Source organism: Thamnophis sirtalis, unplaced genomic scaffold (assembly GCF_051295495.1).
Source record: "Thamnophis sirtalis isolate CommonGarterSnake01/CBP01778 unplaced genomic scaffold, rThaSir2_p1.2 scaffold_1, whole genome shotgun sequence".
Classification (NCBI taxonomy): Eukaryota; Metazoa; Chordata; class Lepidosauria; order Squamata; family Natricidae; genus Thamnophis; species Thamnophis sirtalis.
In genome coordinates this window covers 155,307,625-155,322,114 of record NW_028261381.1, presented here as the reverse complement: position 1 = coordinate 155,322,114, position 14,490 = coordinate 155,307,625, and the positions used below count along the sequence as shown (strand labels likewise).

Genomic DNA, 14,490 nt, shown 5'->3' with positions numbered 1-14,490 from the left:
ACCCTGTTCTTGCTTCCTCCCATTCCATTATCCCCTTCCCACCTGCTCAGGAAAAAAAAAGAGTTTCGAGATGAGAAGGCAAATGGATGAAGCAGAAAATTAATGACCATGGAATGACAGGAAAATGACCATGACCTTAGCTTGGCAGGAACATTCAATGCAATGCTTCTTTTGTGGACAATTTACAGCAATGTCATCATTAAGAACAAGCTTGCCAGTGGCTGGGTTTTTTAATTATAATGACACCATTCATCAGCCTTGCCCCATTTAACTCCCCACAAAGAAATGTAAAAAAAACAACCCACCTCTGGGGGGAGGAAGCTTTCTAGGGGCTAAGCAATTCCAAGGAGTGAGGGAATTAGATCTATAATCACTCATAAACTAAAGGATAAGGGAGGTGGGTGAGTGGGTACATAGTCCCTTTGTTTTCAGGGGAGGAGGAATTCTTGGAAATGTACAGTCATTTTCTCACAATGTTTAGAACTGGAGCTGCAATCCTATATGCGTTTATTTGGCAGTCACTTCTATTTCATTTAATAATACTTACTTCCAAGTAGTCAGGCATAGGCTATGCACACTATCTGGTCACGAATGCTTCTGACCACAATCAAATCAGATTCCGACCAAAAAAATCACATTTTTTTTCACCACCAATTTCCCCTTCTTAATCATTTTTTTGTAAGCATCAAATTTCCAAAATTAGGTTCAGGTCATGACCAAATCGGTTTGCAACCAAAGTTATGGAACAAATTATGTTTGTAACCAGAGGTTCTACTGTAATTATAATTTTGAAATTTCTAAATGAGGTTTAGATCTGACTATCTGTCAGGTTTCCAAAAGATGCCCTAATTAATTCATAAGCCTCAAACCAAGTTTCAAAAGAAATCCAGTTATTTATTAGGAGCACTATTTTGGCAATACTGCTTTGCAGTCAGATCTAAACCTCTTTGGAATTATGGCTGAACTTTACTCCTGTTCCTTCCGTTCCCTCAGTCTGTGTCAAAAATCACATTCACCAACGAGGTGCACACTTCACAAGCCTGCTGTGGTAATCTGAGATCCAACTCTAGCCGAAGGTATGCATGGAATGCGCTCTCCCCACCACCTTTCCTCAGCATGGCAACTTTATGAGTTGACATTAAACCCAAAGTTTTGCACCCCCTGAAATATTGCCTTGCACCCCCAGGGGGTGCAAGCAACCCTGGTTGGGAACCCCTGATCTATGCCATGTAGGGCTTTATAGTAACAAACAACTTCTTGAATCATATCTGGAAGCAAACTGGCAACCAGTACAGGTCATGAAGCCAGAGGTGTTTACATGGACATACTGAAGAATGCCCATCATTGCCCATGGAAGCTTCTGGGCAACCTCATGTATAGTGTATTGTAGTGCTTGATATATGATCACAATTGAGCCCAAAATTGCTGTTGCTAAGTGAGACATTTGTTATGTGGTCTTTGCTCCAGTTTATGACCTTACTTGTTACAGTTGTTATGTGAACCACTGCAGTTGTTAAGTTAGTAACACTACTATTAAGTGAATCTGGCTTCCCCGTTGAGTCTCTGTGCCAGAAGGTCCCAGAAGGTGACCATATGGAGACAATGCAACTGTCATAAATTCATGCCAGGTGTCAAATGTCCAAATTTGGATCACATGACCATGGGGATACTGCAATGATCCTAAATGGGAAAAATGGTCATAATAAGTCACTTTTTTCAATCCCATTGTAACTTCGAATGGTCAGTCGGGGACTCTCTGGGATGAAGTCACAAGGTGACCAGGGTGTGTATGAATAGTTTTTTTTTAATTGCTGCTATTGATGAAACTTTTTGGATTATGGCTTCTTAACCCTTTCCCACAAATATTCCTTATTCTCAGTTCTTGGATTTCCTAGGAAGCTTCTTCAGGTGATTCTGGTCTACTGCGAAGACTCACCCAAAGCTTCTTCAGAACTGGCATCACAAGATTTCTGATGGAAAAGGATCAAGGAGCTTAGTGGTTAAGGCACCAGGCTAGAAATCAGGAGACTGTGAGTTCTAATCCTGCCTTAGTCATGAAAGCCAGTTGACCTGACTTTGGGCTAGTCACTCTCTCTCTCAGTCCAACTACCTTACAGGGTTGCTGTGGTGGGGAAAATAGGAGATGGAAGAAATATTAAGTATACTCACTGCCTTATTGATAAAAATAATAAAAGTGGGTTATGAACAAATAAACAATACATTTAACCAATTACGGTAAATGTGTACCACAATGGCCTGTTTATCAATTTTGAGCCGCAGTGGTGCAGTGGTTAGAGTGCAGTATTGCTGGCTACTTCTGCTGACTGCCGGAAGCCTGTAATTTGGCAGTTCAAATCTCACCAGGTTCAAGGTTGACTCAGCCTTCCATCCTTCCGGGGTGGGTAAAATGAGGATCCAGATTGTTGGGGGAAATATGCTGACTCTATAAACCACTTAGAGTGGGCTGTAAAGCACTGTAAAGCGGTACATAAGTCTAAATGCTGTTGCTGTTTGAAATCATTGACACAATCGCATCTAAGCTCTGGCAACTGCAGCTTTCAATTCCAAGATTTAATAAAAGGCACGAAACTTAGCATTACAAAAGCCCAGTGTTTTTTTAAAGCACTTTGATTGGCCTGTTTACATAGAATTGTGTGCAAGCAAAGCACTTTAAAATTTTAGATGTCAGAGAAATTAATTTGTTTAATTATTTGTATCACTCTTGTGGGCTAACAGCAGTACTAATACAATAAAAGGTCAGTGATAAACCCCCAAATTAAACTTAATTAAACTAAAATTAAAATCAAAACATCCATGGCAAGTGAAAATTAAAGCCCACTGAAACTGGAGCATCATTTCGACAAGCAATAGAACTAACAATGCCAATGAGTATACTGTATGCATATTTGTTTTATAGGTATAATTTAAGATGGTTATAAAATCTGACCTCCCTTAGCAGGCGCCTGGGATTTTACTAGGCCAAAATATATCCAGGGTATAGCTAAGGATGCTAACCTTTTAAAGTGGTATATAGAAAGCCACGGTACTCATGACAGAAAGTGTTACCTTTATAAAATGTAGAAGGAAGTGTACATGATTGTTTCTGGCCAGTGTTACTGAAGTTGGTTCTTATTATGCCCAGTTTCTGAATAATGGCATGGGGCCATTTGCATAACTTCCAGGAAAAAAAGCCATTCACTGAATGAAGTTCTGAACATAGCTTTGAAACCACATATTGCATATCACCATGCTCTTCCCTTTCAGGGTAAACTGAGGGAATAAGACTGGTAAACCAAATCAAACAAAGGCCTGTTGTAAGAGAAAGAACAGAAACATAGATCAAAACATGTGAAAGCGACTGCCTGCGAAGACTCCTGGATTGGGGCTGAAAGGCAAAAGGGAAGCAGTATGATCCGTCCCATATTTGTGTAGACCAGGCTGCCCTGATAGAAAAAAAAATTAATCTCTCCTCTGGTACAGCTGACAAAGCGAAGAGAACCTGTGGCTTAGATGTTAATACATCTACCTAATATGCAAGCAGCCCAGGTTCAAATCCCAGAAGGGTATGGCTAGCTGATGAGAGCTAAATAGCTTGAAATAGATCTATACTGGTCTCCCTTTATTTCTTTGTCAGTAAATATAAATTTAACTCAATATTAGTTCATAGTCTTACCACTCACTACATCCCTCCATATATTTCTACCCTTGCAAACCATCCTCATTTCATCTCTGTAAATAATCCATATGGTATGGACAGATTTGAACCCAGCAGGTTAGAAACCAGGAGATTGTGAGTTCTAATCCTGTCTTAGGTGCAAAGCCACCTGAGTGATCATGAGCCTGTCATTCTCTCTCAGCCCTAGGAAGCAAGCTTGAAAAACCTTGCCAAAAAAACCTGGAGGGGCTAGTCCAGGCAGGCACCTGAAGCCAAAAAATCGATCTGAAGGCACGGTCACCCCACACCCACACCCACACCCACAAGGCCTTTAAAATAGAGGTAGTCCTTTATTTACAACAGCTGATTTAATGACAGTTCGAAGTTACAATGGCACTGAAAAAAGCAGTTGCAGTGTCCCAGGGACCTGTGATCTCCATTTGCGACCTTCTGACAAGCAAAGTCAATCAGGAAACCCGATTGACTTAACCACCGTGTTACTAATTTAAGAGCTACAGTGATTCCCTTAACAAATGTGGCCAGAAAAATCGTAAAATAGGGCAAAAGCAGGGGTGAAATTCAGCCGGTTCTGACAGGTTCTGGAGAACCGGTAGCATAAATTTTGAGTAGTTCAGAGAACCAGCAAATACAACCTCTGGCTGGCCCCAGGAGTGGGGAGGGAATGGAGATTTTGCAAGATCCTTCCCCTGCCACACCCACCAAGCCACACCCACAGAACCAGTAGTAAAAAAAAAATTGAATTTCACCACTGGGCAAAAGACATTTAACAAAATTTTCACTTAACAGCATAAATTTTGGGCTCAAATGTGGTCATAAATTGAGGACTACATGTAATCAGAAGCTATTTTTGTTAGGTATAATTACTGATTGTACAGCTGTAGAGATTAATTTCATTTTGCACTTAATAACTGCAGCTAGATTGTTGGTGGCGCAATACTGGAAGAAGGAAGATTTGCCTACAATTCAAGAATGGACATTGAAAGTCACAAATTTAGCCGAGATGGCTAAAATATCTGCATATCTTAAGGACCACTCAAACGAGAGATATAAACAGGACTGGAAAAAATGGATTGATTATGTACAAAATAAATATGGGACTAAGAAATTCCAGATAGCTTATGATTAAGATCAGGAATGATATAAATTGTTTAAAGTTAGCCTAGCAAGGAGGAGCTAAATTCAATGTAAAGATGTTATCAATTTTCTATTCTTTTTTCCAATATATTTTAGACTGTTTTTGTTAAAGATTTATACCGTGTATGGGTTCTGGGAAGTTGGGGAGGGAAGGCTGGTGGGGGGTTGGGGGGAGGGGGGGAGGGAGGATGTATATTAGGCTTGACGGGGGGTGTTAGATTTTAATGTAATATGATTGCACATGTATACTGTCTTCTCTTATTTATTTATTTTAAACTAAGATATGTTAAGTATATTGATATGGAAGCAAAAATACCATCAACATAGAATGGAGTTTGCTCAGAAGCGGAAATACACCAATGAGAGGAAGAGTGGGAAACAGAGGAGAGAAGAAAGATGGGGAGAGAGGGATGGGAGAGAGGGTAAGGGGGGAAGATGAAGAGGATAAGGAGGAGTGGAATGTAGAGAGAGGAGAAGGAGAAAGGAAGGGGAAGTAGAGTAGGAAAGGATGTTGGAGGGAAGAAAGGAGGTAGGAGAGAGGTAGAAGAAAGAGGTGTATGGAGAGCAGAAGAGCCAATAATGGGTTTTTATCTTTCTGGGCGTTGATGACAAGAGGAACTGATGTAATTACTACTTAATACAATAGGATATTGGCTATGTAATAGTATACATGTGATTGTATGTTATGAAAATGGAAAATAAAAAAGTATATTAAAAAAGAAGAAGCTAAGAGACCATTCATAGGATTTAAATGGGAAGAATGAGGGCCAGTCTGGCCTTACAATCCAGGCAGAAACAAATAAGTTCATTATTTTTCCTCAAGAATGCCTGTTAGGTATGAGGACAATTTAGTAATATTCTCCCCCACCCCCTTCTCATTCATTCCTGGCATCTTTCATTCAACGGCTCTGAGAGATTATTTTTAGAAGGATGGATTATTTTTTTTCAGCTTTTGAGAGAGATGAAATTGTTTGCCTTTCTGTTTCTTCTTGAAAAATATTCCAACACAATCTGACTAAATCATCTGCAGCTCCCTTTGGCGTTTCCCAACCGTCGGATTCCTGTACTGTCCACTTCGCCTCTCACATCCAAGGGATTCCTGAGCTCAGATGACCTTGAAGAAAATCCCGCCACCCCCAGATTGTAATTAGCGAGCCCTCTTTTGTGCCTCAGTGCCCACTGTTGCTTCGGGGAGAAATGAGATTACTGGAGCAGAGTGGAAAAAGCCTCCAGGGAAGGAGAGAAGCTAAAAGGAAAGCAGGAGGAGCTGGATGGAGGAAGGGAAAGGGCAAGAGAACAGAGAGAGGATTAGTTAAAAGCACCAGCCATTCAGCCAAGGGCTCCCAGCTTCAAATGTAAAAGGAAAATAGAATGCAGAATGAAGTACTATAGCTAGATGTGTGTTCCAGAAAGGAATGTATTACCTTTTCTTCGGCTTACAATATTTTTCTGGCATTTAGTTGCCCGAGGAGGTTAAATGTGCATATCTCTTTTACAGATCCATTTGGCTGTACTGGAGCATGGAGAAGAGAGGTATGCCCAATTGTACCCAGTGGTGGGATTCAGCCAGTTCGCACCTATTCAGGAGGACCAGATGTTAACTTTCTAAGCAGTTCGAGGTACCAGTTGTTGGAAGAAATCTCCTTTTGTTTTTTTCCACTTTACAGGGCTAATCCTGTAAGGAAGGCAGGAAGGAAACATTCTGGTGTTGTTTCTAGCCTAATCTTTGTTTCATTGCATACAGAAACTGCCTCTCCGGTTAACCCTTATTACCATTGTAACAGCTAAGGGGAAGCGCCCATTGACGTGAGTGACATTGAGTTGGCCACGCCCGCCCAGTCACGTGACCACCGAGCCCTGCCTACCCAGCTGGTCATTCGAGCAGAGAACTGGTTGTTAAATTTGAATCCCACCACTGATTGTACCTTAATATTTTCCTCTTGCACGTATAACTATGTGCCCCTCACATGTGCTGTTCAGTTATGGATCACAGAGTATGTTAAGCCGTAGCATGGATGAAGGGTCTGTGGGGGCGTGATTATATTCCTGTGCACTAACCTCCACAACATTTGCACAGTGTTGTGCCTAATGCTAATTGGTTTGGCATCCAGGCATCCTCACTCCCCCAACCAAACTGATTCCACATTTAGCTTTAATTATACTTTGCTTGATGAGCAAATTGTACTCTCTCTGGTCCCACTGGGTCTGTGACTGGCTGAGGGTGGGCTCTTAGAAAAGCAAGTTGGAAGGAAATGCAGCCATGTGTTTGCATATGTGGGAGAGAAAGAGAGTGCATGTAACAATAATTAGGAAACATGCTGTCTTTATACACCGAGCAGAAAACCCAAGCAAGTTTGGAAGCCTATTGAAATCTTAGCTGCTGTGTATTGTCACCAAACCTTTGATATCTCTTAGGTTCTTGATAGACCTACAGTTGATCATTCAGGGAAAACAGAAATAGTATGACTTTAATTCACTTTAAAGGGATGATTATGATTTTTAAGCTGTGCTGGTATGGGTTAAATGTGAGCAATTATACCTTGGTTGCATTTCATTCAATCAATCAGAATAGAGCTGGAAGGGACTTTGGAGGTCTCCCAGTCCAACCCTCTGCTCAAGCATTATACCATTTCAGAGAAATAGCTGTCCAGTCTCTTCTTAAAGACCTCTAGTGATGAAGCACCCACAATGCCTGAAGGCAAGCTGTTCCACTGGTTGATTGTTTTCACCATTAGGAAGTTCCCTTAATCCCAAATTTCTTCTCTCCTTGGTCAGTTTCAATCCATTGTTTCATGTTTTGCCCTCTGGAGTTTTAGAAAATAAATTGACCCACTCTTGTTTGTGGCAGCCTTTCAAATATTGGAACACTGCTGTCATGTCATCCCTAGTCTTTCTTTTCTCTAGACTAGCCATACCCAATCCCTGCAACAATATACAGTGTATAGTATGTATATAATTTAGTATACAATACGTCTGTGTGGGACAGGGACGTTGCTAAGGGCTGCAAAGAGCAGAACAATCATGCCAAATGGATAGAACTGCATCAAGAATTTCACCAAAACGGGTTGTGGGTTTTGAGAAGGTACTTGAGAAGAACAATAAATAAGAAGAGTGGCCTGCATATTAGTTTTCAAAGCAGGCAACTACCATCACCATCTCTTGCATATCCATAATGCAGGGTTTAACCACCTTTATATTTACCCAAATATCAGGTGCCAGTGTAGAGGGTTAGTCCTCATGTCCCACTAAGCACAGAATAGCAAGACTTCGCTAACCATTTTTAAAGAACATGATTATAAATATATGAATAGGTTTTGCAAAAGGATGGCACTGATGGTTGCAATTAACAGCACCTGCCACTAAACCTTGGAGTACTCAAAATTGCAAAGTAATATTTCCCAAACAGAAAGTATGGCTACCCAAATCCCTTTATTGGCAGAAACAGTCATCTGGGACAGAATGAGCAAGCAACGGTGGACAGAACCTGGCTCTTGTTCCTGGCTTAAATTGACCAGAGTGCCAGTGGGCCGTTGTTTTTTGTTTTTAATTAAAGTGTTTGTTTATAATGTTCAGTCTGGCATTAGCAGCCAAAGGCACCTGTAGGAGCCAAGTGCTCAGATTTTCGAGAAACCTCGGCCAAAATGGACTTGGAAGGCATTCCACAGTGAGGAAGGGAGGGAAAGAGAATGTGTACAGAGGCATACAGCAACTCATGTTTTCATCAACAGCATTGATGAAGTATTATCCATGAAATGTCACAACATGCAATGGATTGCGAGGATAACATTGAAGAAGAGGAGTAGGAGAAGGATTTCTCCTAGCTGACCAGGGCAATGGTCAGATAAATCTGAGGCCAAAGCTAGAATGAGGATGGAGAAAGCATTTCAGATTTGATCCTCCCTAGTACTCCAGTAGAGTAGCAAAAGTCTGATATGGCAGTCTTACAGTAAATGTAGTTTTACTATTCATGGTATTGATGTTCAAGCCCAGCCTAACTCAAAGGGTTGACATAATTCCATAGACACACCCATGTAGTTGTTCAAGTAGCTTGTACTGCCTTCATTTGAGAAGGCTTCATTTGGAACCTCCAGCCTTGAGTTCTCCACCTTCAAATCTACTAATTGTTTCTAGGATCAGCCAAGGAATAGATTTTGCCAGCTATTAATATTGAAACCAGTCTGCATTATGGACTAATATTTGTGTGTGTGTGATAAAGTGCAGCTTCATTTTTTGTGTGACTAATATTTATTACCTGACTTTACAATTACGCTATGGGAATAAAAAAATGAGAAGGAATAATTAATTTTGACCTCATGTAACAGACATTTGTGGGCTTCATTCAGATATGGTTGGTGTGCCAATTATAGCATTATCTGGATCAGGATGCTTTGGGATCCATAACCCATGCCTTTATTTATGGACTTGCTGATCTACTTCAATGCAGTCTTGGGGGGGGGGCTCCCTTTGTAGATAACCCAAAACTATAGCTGGGACAAAGCACAATAACCAGAATCCTGGTCAGACAATTTCACCAGAGCAGAATAACATCTATTTTATACTCATAACACTGACTCACAGTAGACTTTGAACCCAATTTGAAGTTCTGGTTATTAAAGCCTTACATAACAGAGCACCAAGATATAACAAGTAGCACCTTGCCAGAATAGAATCTGTAGGCCCAGTTTAGTCATCACAAGAGAGACTGTTTAAAGTCTTCTCCACTTCCAGGTTATATGGGGAGTGGGAGGTTAACCAAATGGCAGATCTTGTCATAGTAGCCCACACATTTTCATAAGCAGGCTAAAACCTATTTCGTTGTGTTGTAACTCCAATTGATTGGGGCACCACAATGGATTTTTTTAAAATATGAATGAGAAGTCTATGGTATCAGCTGATATCTGTTAAAAATGTGTGTGTTTTTATTCCATTGTTTACTGCCCTGAAGCCTTTGGAGGTGAGATGGCTTAGAAATATGAAATAAAATTAATACATGAATAAAATAAAAGGCTATTGAATTTGCACTGATGCTCTAGGTATAGTTTAAACTATTGCTCCTTGTGTAAGCCATTGACAGATATAAATTATGAGGAATTCCTTCCTTCTGCTTGCCTGAGCAGTAAACATTGTCCTTTGCTAAGACAAACAGAGCTTTGTTCCTGTGCTGGTTGTGAAGCAATTTCCCATGGTTAAAGTATGTTAACAGGCCCCTGACACTATAGCCAGCTCTGAAACGATGTCAATATATCTACAAAGGTCAGTCCTAGGCTGCTATTTTGACAGGAAAAGATTATTGGCCAGAGGCCACAAAGGGCTTCTTGCATTATATATCCTAATGGGCAGAACCAAGTGGAAGCAAAGAAAAGTAGTTAAAAAGTTCATTTTTGCTCTCTGGTAGCAATTTCCAATTTTGTAGGGCCCCAGTGAGATGCTCTCAGACCCTGCTTCTGCATATGCTTTTTCTTTTTTCTCCTCTCTGTCTCTACCCACATATTTACCCCCTCCTTTCAGTCTTAATTTAAAGCAACATTTCTCAACCTCAGCAACTTTAAAATCTGTGAACTTCAACTCCCAGAAGTCCTCAGTCAGCAGCAATAGCTGGGGAATTCTGGGAGTTGAAGTCCACACATCTTAAAGTTGTTGAGTCTGAGAAATACTAGTCTAAATTGCTTACTGGGAAACAGAGTATGAGACCATTGGAAGACTCTACTTGACTCTTCACAGTATTTGCTTACAGAGTAAAAAAAATGAGACCAGTAGCTGAACTAGGAGACCAAAAGTCAGTAGGTGATACTTTGGCAAGTGACAAGTTAATCCATGGTTTCAATCCTGCAACCTTGGCTATACCCAGGGCCAAGGGTACTTAAACAAGTTATCCTAACTATGTAACACTCCAAATACCAATCCTATCTCTGTACCCAGATAGCACAGCAAGGAGTAGTAAAAACTCCTGTATGTTCCATGGGTATATATGGGATGAGGTGGGATTCAAATAATGTAACAGCTGGTTCTCTGCCCTAATGATGTCTTCCAACAACCAGTTCACCAAACTGCTCAGAAAGTTAACAACAGAAGTTGTTCGGAACTCCCGAAGAGGTGCAAACTGGCTGAATCCCACCACTGGATGAGAAGATATTCATCCTCTTGTAATCAAGATCCTCTAGTTACTTCAGAAATGAGGTTGCTACCATGTAGCCAGATCCTATGTGAAAAATAAGTCATGGGTGACAAGCATGTGGAAAGGAGAAATGGACATATAAATGGGAGATAAAAATTACATTCTTTTCACTCTCCTCACTTATGTTTTGAAGGATAACTCAATTCAAAACAAACCAACACCCTTTACAAAAGCTCGGGTTGGAGGAATTGAGAAAAAAGTAAAATACAATATGTGGGGTAGCATCCTTTAATTAGAATTCTACCTGGTGTAGTCATAAGAATTGTACAGTGTCCCAACAGTCTTAGTTTTTAAAGCTTAAAACTGCGCTGACTTTGGGGATATCTTGTACTGTACTGTTATCCATAACACATTATCAACGCTAATGTGTTGCTACCCTATGAACTGAAAATCTCCACTTCAGCTTTGCACATATTGGTCCTGCTCCTAATACGTCATGAATATGTAGCCCACTTTGTGAAGAAAATGCATTACCAAGTAGCAGGGTAGCGATAGGGAGAAATCAGAGGCAAACAGGTCTAATTCCACATTTTCAAAGCAACACGCAAACTGGAATTTAGTTGTCATTCAAAATTTAAAATTATGCATGCAACACCCCCATAATAAAAAGAAAAATCTGCACAAAACCCCATATACTGTATATTTGTGAGAATTATGTACAAATTTCTATTAGGGAAATTGTAAAAAGTAGATTCACTAGGACAATAGACATATGTCAGTAGAACAGTGCACCTAAAGTAGTTTTTTTTCCCCTGTGTAAATGTTCTTTTGGAAGATGAGGAATCTTTAAATTCAACACATCAGACTTGACATACAGTACATGAAAAAATTAAAAATGGAGAAACTGAAATAGGCAAATACACCTTCCTCATGGCAGAGGAAGCAATTCACATTCAGAAAAGAAATCTATTCTTATACAGCTTCTTTCTTCCACATCGCATCCAGACATTCTGCTACCTTTAAAGTCTCCCCCAACAGGTTTCATTTTAGTTGTATGCCTCTTTCGCCAAGGACCTTTCCTTATCAGCTAGCCAACTAAGGTATTAATTTGAGACAGACTAAACCCTGGGATCTATGTCAGTGCTCAGTGTAATACTGGTGAAGGGACTTTTTTGAACACAACCTTCCTTTAATTGTGTCCAAAAATATCTTCTCCATTTATAGAATAAACAACACACTTCATTGCGTATTTGGAATTAGGAAGAGCCATTTTCTATATTCAGACAATTTTTTTCACTAGTGACTTACAATGTTTTCTAGCATCACCCAGCCATCATTGAAGCAATAAAAAGTCTGTCTTCATTACCATTATATTAGCACAAAGAGAGTTAGATGATGGTAGAAGCCCTGCTCTTCTCATTTCAGGGATTAGAATCTGCCTGGCAACCTCTAGCTGCACAAAGATTCTGTAGGGAAGTCCATGATAACATTGCCTAAATGAGGACAAAGGGACATTTAAAAGGAAACAGAAGGCCAGTTAATTTTAGGAATAATATGAGCATAGGATACTGGGGAAAATGCAGCAATCTCATCCCTGATTTTTTTTCCCCTCTTCCTCCCCCCGCTGCATTCATCTGTCAATGTAAAACTCACCCCACCAAGCCCCCCAGTATCTTGTTGCTTGCTACTGCAGGCATCTTGGTGCAAACACTTGAATGGCAGCCAACAAAGAAGATGAGCAGGCCGGGCAAAATATGTGACACCAGCGCAGGTGTTTCTTGGATACAAAATCTAGATGCATTCTCAGAACACATACATCAGTTGACAGGATAGCTAGCTAGCAGTCCAGCAAAGAGAAGCAAAGACTGGGAAGTGAAATCTGTTTACAGATAGGGAGACTGACTCATTAGAGGTAGGAGGAAGAATAAGATGGAGGAAATCAAGGGAGGAAAAAATGATGAAAAGGTAGGGAAGGAGCTCTTTGATGAGAATAAAAACTGCACATTGCATAAATGCTTAAAATACAGAAGGGGGGGAGAGAGGTGGAAAAGAAATATAGGCTAATAGATTGATGAATGAATCATCTAGCCATGAAGGATTATGATGTTAGTATTGGTGAAGAAAACAGGAGCTGAGGGAAGACCAAAATTGTTGCTATGTTTCACAGCATGCCTTCAGGCATTGTTGGGCTACAGCTCCATCATTGGCTGAGTATGATGGGAGTTGTACTCCAGTAAACATTTATGGAGAACCAATACAAAAAAAGGCACACAAGGACAGGAGGATTGGAACAAAATTGTTTTAGAGAAAAAGTAAGAGAATGAAACACATCTGTAACAAAAATTAGGAAGTAGGAGAAAGACCACAGGGACCCAGTGCAAAGGCTGAAATGAGGATTTTCATCCCTTGCCAGGGTATTTTATCATACTTGCTCTGTTCATTACTCGGTGCCCCAACCCAGAACTGACCTTATGTAGTTTCCACATGGCGCCCAGCGCCTTCACCTCATGACTGGAATGCTTGCCTTCCTCCAGACACTGGTAACAGACAGGCATCTTGCATTGCACGCAGTACATGCTGTGATTCTCTAGCTCATGGTCAGTGCAAGTGGAGATCTTGCGTGGACTGAGCCTCCGGCTGACCCGGCCCTGAGCTGGAGGCACCAAACGGTGCTTAGCCAGGGGGCCCCGTGGTGGATGGCAGCGCAGCCGGCATGGGTCACAATAGAAGACGTCGCACTGTTCACACATGACTGTGGCCTCCTTGGGTATCTTTTCACACAGTTGACAGCGCAGAGCAGCTGCTTTGCTTTGCTGGTAACGGTCAATGACACCTTCCAAGACACGATTCTTGGGGAAACCACGAAGGCCCCGCTCATCCAGAATCAGGCTGCGATGGCACTGCGGGCAGGTGAGGCAGGAATTGCGTGGCACTGGTGCCAGTGAGGCAGTGGCTGAAGCCGGTGGGAGATGTGCAGCTGGCGGGACAGTTGGAGGGAAGACACGCACACCATTGGGTGACTTCTGACATGGTGTAGTGGGTGCACTGGCAAAGCCCCCATACGAGCCATAGCCGCTGTCTGCCTCACTGTACAGGCTCATCTTGTCCAGGTCCAGGTAGTCATAGTCGGATGAGGAGCCAGCTGACCCTGAGGCACGTCGGCTCTGAGGCGACTCCGTCTCTGGCGTCTGCACCAGGATGTTCCGGGCACATGCCTGGCACAAGTTATGTGAACAGGGTAGAATTAGAGGTTCCCGGTAGAAGGAGCCGCATACCGGACACTTGAGCTCCTCTTCCATCTCTTCCATGGGGGTCTGTCGACCCTTCGAGCCGCGGGTTCAGCGGCCGCCAGTAGGACAGGAGCTCGGACAGTGGGCGCGCTTTCAGTACCACGGACAGCGAACCCGCCAAGCGAGCCGCGCGTGTCTCCAGCCTGGCTCACCTCGAGCCAAGCTAGATAAGCAATGCCAGCTCCGAACTCCTGCAGCCTTCCCACCGCTTCGTGAGCTCCGCCTTCTTGGCTCATCATTGGCCGTTTGCGCCGAGTGCTGAGACGCCATTGGAC

The 14,490-nt window shown here is 41.8% G+C and overlaps 1 protein-coding gene across 8 annotated transcripts in view; it reads right to left on the bottom strand.

Moving 5' to 3' along the window:
- TRIM9 (tripartite motif containing 9) overlaps positions 1–14,273 on the bottom strand; it is a 72,221-nt gene extending 57,948 nt beyond the window's left edge. For 5 of the 8 annotated variants that reach the window (XM_087728574.1, XM_087728588.1, XM_087728595.1 and 2 more), the window contains exon 1: positions 13,394–14,273. In XM_087728574.1, the coding sequence (XP_087584700.1) occupies positions 13,394–14,233 (840 nt within the window). In that variant the 5' untranslated portion in view covers positions 14,234–14,273. The remainder of the gene's footprint in view (positions 1–13,393) is intronic. The other 3 variants (XM_087728608.1, XM_087728616.1, XM_087728624.1) reach the window with 1 other exon arrangement.
- Positions 14,274–14,490: the final 217 nt, after the last annotated feature.